This window comes from Chrysochloris asiatica, unplaced genomic scaffold (genome assembly GCF_000296735.1).
Source record: "Chrysochloris asiatica unplaced genomic scaffold, ChrAsi1.0 scaffold00064, whole genome shotgun sequence".
Taxonomy (NCBI): Eukaryota; Metazoa; Chordata; class Mammalia; order Afrosoricida; family Chrysochloridae; genus Chrysochloris; species Chrysochloris asiatica.
The window spans coordinates 1,370,791-1,376,596 of NW_006408582.1; the positions used below are offsets into that span (position 1 = coordinate 1,370,791).

General features: G+C 41.9%; 1 protein-coding gene across 3 annotated transcripts in view; it reads right to left on the reverse strand.

Moving 5' to 3' along the window:
• Positions 1 to 5,806, reverse strand: part of FDFT1 (farnesyl-diphosphate farnesyltransferase 1) — a 42,094-nt gene that overhangs the window by 31,556 nt on the left and 4,732 nt on the right. For 2 of the 3 annotated variants that reach the window (XM_006864322.1, XM_006864323.1), the window contains exons 2-3: positions 2,682 to 2,779; positions 1,170 to 1,353 (exon numbers count right to left, since the gene is read on the reverse strand). In XM_006864322.1, coding sequence (XP_006864384.1) covers positions 1,170 to 1,353; positions 2,682 to 2,779 — 282 coding nt within the window. Of the gene's footprint in view, positions 1 to 1,169; positions 1,354 to 2,681; positions 3,038 to 5,806 lie in introns of those variants that run through there. The other variant, XM_006864321.1, reaches the window with a different exon arrangement.

The following is a 5,806-nucleotide window of genomic DNA, read 5'->3' on the forward strand; positions in this document are numbered from 1 at the left end:
CCCTATAAACTTTCACTCAAGTCACAATAAAAACTTGAAAATAAATAAGTAGATTATCAAGATAGTAAGATGTAAAATATATTTTATCCTCTTGACCTGACAAACGTTTACCTTCATAGCAATCTGAATGATTCAGGTCTGAATTTTAAATTCTTGGTCACTTGGAGTTTTACTCCAAAATGCAGCAGAGCAGTGAATGCTGATTCCCCAGCTTCCAGGCTGCAATCCTTCTTCTGCTAGCCTAGGTTCTGCCCAGCACTAGCAGAGGATCTCATATCCATCTGTATGGTGACCTGCAGGCCCAAGCTTCAACTACAACCCTCATAAACCAGGTGTTGCTTAAATACTGTATGGATTTATTTAATCCACAGAACTCTAATTTCACAGGTGAGAACACTAAGGCACAAAGGCATTCGATTACTTACGCAGCAAACACAGCTGTTAAGTGACAGGATTCTACTGCTGCTCACTCCAGCTGCTAAAAGAACTGCTCCCTACTGCACCCCATCTTGTATAGCAATTCCAAGTTACCAGACTCTGGGTACTTAAGAAGCTAGTGGTATTTATATAGTTTCTGTTATTAAGTGTCTTCCAGGAGTTTCCATCTCATAGCAACTCTGTATAGGGTTTCAGAGGAGCGGCTATTGGGTTTGAACTGCCCACCTTGTAGTTAGCAATCCAGGGTTTATCCTACAGCATCACATCAGGACTCCGTTTATATAGTTAGGGTGCATTATATAATCAGCTAGCTGGGAACCACAATACAGGAAATTTGAATACATCTTTTCACAGGAACACACATCAAACTTCCATACAATATACTGGTAATGATAATGGTATCTAACACAGTCCTAAGACCTTGACTCAAATGCATTCTGTTAATGCTAACAACGATACAATAAATTAGTTACTATTATGGCACTATTTTATAGATGAGAACAATGAAGCACAGAAAAGATATATAATTAATCATCAATTATAAGTGGGAGAGCTGGGGTCCCAGCCTAAGGAGCCTAAACTGGGGTCCCAGCTCACTACCAGGGCTCTGAACCATCATGCTGTGCTGCCTCAGACTGTTTACTTTACCTTTCTCTGCAGGTCTATGTGCTAGCAGACAACTACATAATCCATTATAAACGTACTACCTACAGAGATTTCAAATTCCCTACCGTTGGAAAATCCATTAGCACTTGTCGATCCTTCTCCTTGCTCTCCATGAAGCACCAGTCTGGATCATAAAGGTAAGAGTGAAAGTTATGTAACATTGGAACCTTTCTTTCTAAACTGATGGTCATGTCATCTTCAACAGTGTCCAGAGCTCTGAGAATCAAATAAAATATGCAGATAGCATGGCTGTAAAAACAGAAAAAGAACTCTTAGTATATTAGAACAAGCATTCAAAGATATTTATTTTTCAAATAACAGTTAATTAGTTCCAGGCCATTTCCCAAAACCTCCTATACCCCTGGCTCTACAGAACCATGAAATTAAAGCCTTGAGGGAATGCAAAATTCTGAAGAATTTTTTAATCAAATATTGTTATATTCAATACAATTAAAAATGGCCTTGGTTTCTCAGCTAATCTGAAGTATGCAGAGTTGCCTATTAACTACTCTAGAGTTCATTAGTTATGATGTATGTTACACTATTAAGTACAATCTTCATTAGGTTTCAGAGGAACTACTTTATCAAAACAAAGACCCACGTTCTATAAGCAGTTAAGTTCTGCTCAGCATTTATATCCCTCTCAGAAAAAAGTGAGCAGTGTTTAAATGAGGAAACCATCAACTGTCATTTCATTTCCCATGTTTCCAGTTAGAGTAGCAGAATAATGATAAACTTGGTATGCACGATGTATGTCATATTCAGATCAAGATCACTGCAAAGGGCAACTTCCTAGTAAGTTCCAATATTAGTCTGTCCATCTAATGTTTTCACTGAACTTATCAAAACTGTTGCTTTCCTTACTTAGATGTTAGTAAGGAACATAGTTTATTGCATTGTTGTTAAGTGCTGTCAAGTCAATTCTGACCCATAGCGACCTGTATAGGGTTTCCGAGGAGCAGCTGGTGAGCTTGAACCACCAACCTTGCAGTTTAAATGGCTTTGCAGTCTGGGGCATTAACCCATAGCACCATACCAGGACTCAAGTTTATTGTATTAATAGAGAACAAAAACCTAGTATCTGAATGTCACTGATACTACTAAAATGGAGAATCACTGTTGTTTAAACTAAACTAATATTTTCAGAAAGAAGATAAAAGTCACGACACAATAAATAACTACTACCATGCATAAAGGTAATGCGGAAATTCTTGTGAGCAATCTGCAGCAAAACCTGCAAGAAAATTGACCCAATATTCTAGAAATGCAAAGGAGCTAAAGGGAAACCAAGAAAAATGCAGGATATGCTCAGAGGCAGGTCGCTTTCCTGACAGAGTGTGCCTGCAGGGGCACTATTAGATGGCAAAGTCCCTGTAAGGACATTCTAAAATGAATGTATGGGTGTTTCATCCCTAAACATTCCTTTCACTCAGGCGGGGCTAAATTTTAGCCAATCCGTTAGCAACGGGCTTTGACACTCCGTACTATGTCAGAAAGTAGCTTAAAATGCCTCCACAAGCCCTGAAATAGCTTTCCTTCCCCTCGAGTCCTATGGAGCTGCCCTGTCTGTCACTCACCGCATTTCCTCATCCAGCCCCTGGATAACAACTGCAAAACTGCGACTGGTCTGGTTCAGATACTTATAGCAAGTTTTCAAGCTGCTGCTCAGCGAGTCCTGTGGGCAGAGAAGACACACAGAGGTGGGAGAAGTCGAGGTGCAGGAATGGGACAAGGGCAAGTGTCTGGCCGTGATCGGGGTCCAGAGCCGGACACAGATGCCCTCTCCCCGCGGCCAGTCCTTGCAAGGCCAGGCTAAGTGGTTACCCCGCGGGGGGGACCCCGGGCCTGCGCCCCGGGGAGCCACAGCAGGGCTCAGAGCAAAGGTCCGCTTGAAGAGGTTCACAGCCTTGGTGCTGCAGGTAGCTGCGGCCATGGGCATCGCGGGTTCAGGGGAGTTTTTTTCTCTATACACTCAAAGCAAGCAGAGAAGCGCCCACTCAGGGCGGGGCGGATTCTCACTCACAGCGTAAACACACGCTGAGAACAAGCAGGCCTGCAGCCCCGCCTGCGCACGTGGAGGGCCACTCGCCCGCGCGGCTCCGCCCCAGCCCCGCCCATGGCACCGCCCTCTCGTCATACTGGAACACTCCAGCTGCTAAAATCTCCAGACTGCGGCTTATACAGTCTCTAGCCTACCCTTAAGGAGCTCTGGTAGTGTAGTGGTTACAAATCAGGCTGCGAACCGCAAGGTCAGCAGTTCGAAACTACCAGCTGTTCCGCGGGAGAAAACTGAAGCTTTCTGCTCCCGTAAAGATTTACAGCCACGGAAAGCCTGTACAGGGTCACTATGAAACCCACTCTGGGACACATAACAAGAGTCCTCCCTTACTCCTCTGCTGTTCCCTTTGAAATTATAGTAGAGCAAACTGTTTCCTGAACTTCACTCTGTCCTAAGGAAATGTTACAAAACAAAATTACAAAACAAAATGTATATAAATTGTTGCATGGGGAAAAAAAAAAGAAAAGAAATAAGGATTGTGTTGTTTCAGGGGTTAAGGGGGAATAAAGGCATTTTCAATGCAAGCATATCAGAAAGAATTACAGACTGCTTTTTTAAAAGTTCATGGAATGATGATGGCTTTAAGAGACTTTTTCCTGGAACTTTCTCTAGTCTCCTATCTACAATAAGGGAATGATTAAATAAATACATGGCATCTTCACTGCCAGGTAGGAAGTTCCATAAAGCCATTTCAGAATATTAATAGTGAACCCTGGAATCTGGTGGGGACTCCAGGTGAACTGTGTTCTTTGGAGCACAATGTGCATTATTTTGTCAAAATGTAGTCTTAATTATGTAATCATGAAAATTTCATTTTTATTACCATGCCCAATAAACGAACAGTATACATTGTTGTTAAGTGCCGTCAAGTTAGTTCCAATTCAATAGTGACCCTATATAGAGTTCCCAAGGAGCAGCTGGTGAGTTTGAACCTCCAACCTGATTCCAGTGCGTTATCCACAGTGCCACATCAGATAGTAATAATATCTAATTCAGTAATAATAGTAGCTAAAATTTCACTGTTGGTGTTAAGTGCCATAGAGTTGGTTCTGACTCATAACTACCCTGGATAGGGTTTCCAAGAGTGGCTGATGGGTCTGAACCAACGACCTTTAGGTTAACAATCCAGTGCTTATCCTAAGTCGCCATACAGTAATAAAAATGAATATTTTCTGGGCATGATCTGTGGTACTGTAAGATAAGCTAACCACAAGGTTGGTGATTCAAATCTACCAGCTGCTTCTGTTCTTTAAACAGGTTGCTATGAACTGGAACAAACTCAACAACACTTAACAACAACAGTATATATTAGTAAAAGCATATTTAGTGGTGTCTGGCAAATAAAAACACTCAGCAAGATGGTGAGACTCCCTCTCTTTCATTTTGGACATACTGTTAGGAGGGACAAGTGTCCCTGGACAAGGACATTATGCTTGGTGAAGTGGAAGGTCAACAAAAGAGGAAGACCATCAATGAGATGGACTGACACAGTGGCAGCAACAATGGGCTCAAACGTAACAATTATGAGGTTGGCCCAGGATCTGGCAGTGTTTTGTTCTGTTGTGCAAAGTGAGGGCCATGAAAAGTCACAGCTGACTTGATGGTGTGGCGCTGTTGGATAAGCACAGAACCTCAAGGTCAGTTTGAACCACAAGGTAGATGGTTCAGACTTACTTGCCACTCCTTGGGAATCTTATACTGGGTAGCTATGAGTCCAAACCAACTGGAAGACACTTAACAACAACAACCAGAGAAATTAACACAACAGGGACCTATATAACCTACTTTCACAGTCTTCCCTCTTCAAATCACCTTTCCAGACAGTGGCAGTTTAGGTATTGCGGACTTGAATCTTACCAAGCCCACTGCCATTGAGTCAATATTGACTCAACAGTAACCATATAGAGAGGTTCCTAGGCTATAAATATTTACAGGAACAGAAAGCCTCATCTTTCTTCTGCAGAGTGGGCTGGTGGGTTTGAATTGCTGGCCTTGTGGTTAGCAGGCCAGTGCTTATCCTACAGTGCCACCAGAGTTCTTTGAATCATGTCTACTCTCAATAAATATACTGTTACATTAAAAATAAAACTCAGCAAAACTTTCATGAATACAATCATAAAATACGTTAAAACAATTCACCAATGCCTTCCCTCTCACAGTATGGAGAGGCAAAACTTCACATTAAAATAAGTAAGAGTAACAGCTAGGAAAACTTCACATAAACTGTCATCAGACTACAATTACTCCTCTCACTGCACTGTGGTTTCCTGGATGATGTCTAACCAGGTGTTTCAAAAATTACCAAGGGGCTACAAAAATAAGACAAATAACCCAATTAAGATATGGGCACAGGACATGAACAGACACTTCACCAAGGAGGAGGTCCAGGCAGCCAACAAACATATGAAGAAATGTTCACCATCACTAGCCATTAGAGAGATGTAAATAAAAACAACAATGAGGTATCATCTCACACCAGCAATAACAGCAAAGATAAAAAAAGTTGAGGACAATAAATGCTGGCGGGAATGTGGAGAAACCTACACTGCTGGTGGGACTGCAAAATGGTCTCTGGAAAGCAATATGGTGTTTCCTCAGAAGGTTGAAAATAGAAATACCATTGGATCCAGCAATTCCTCTACT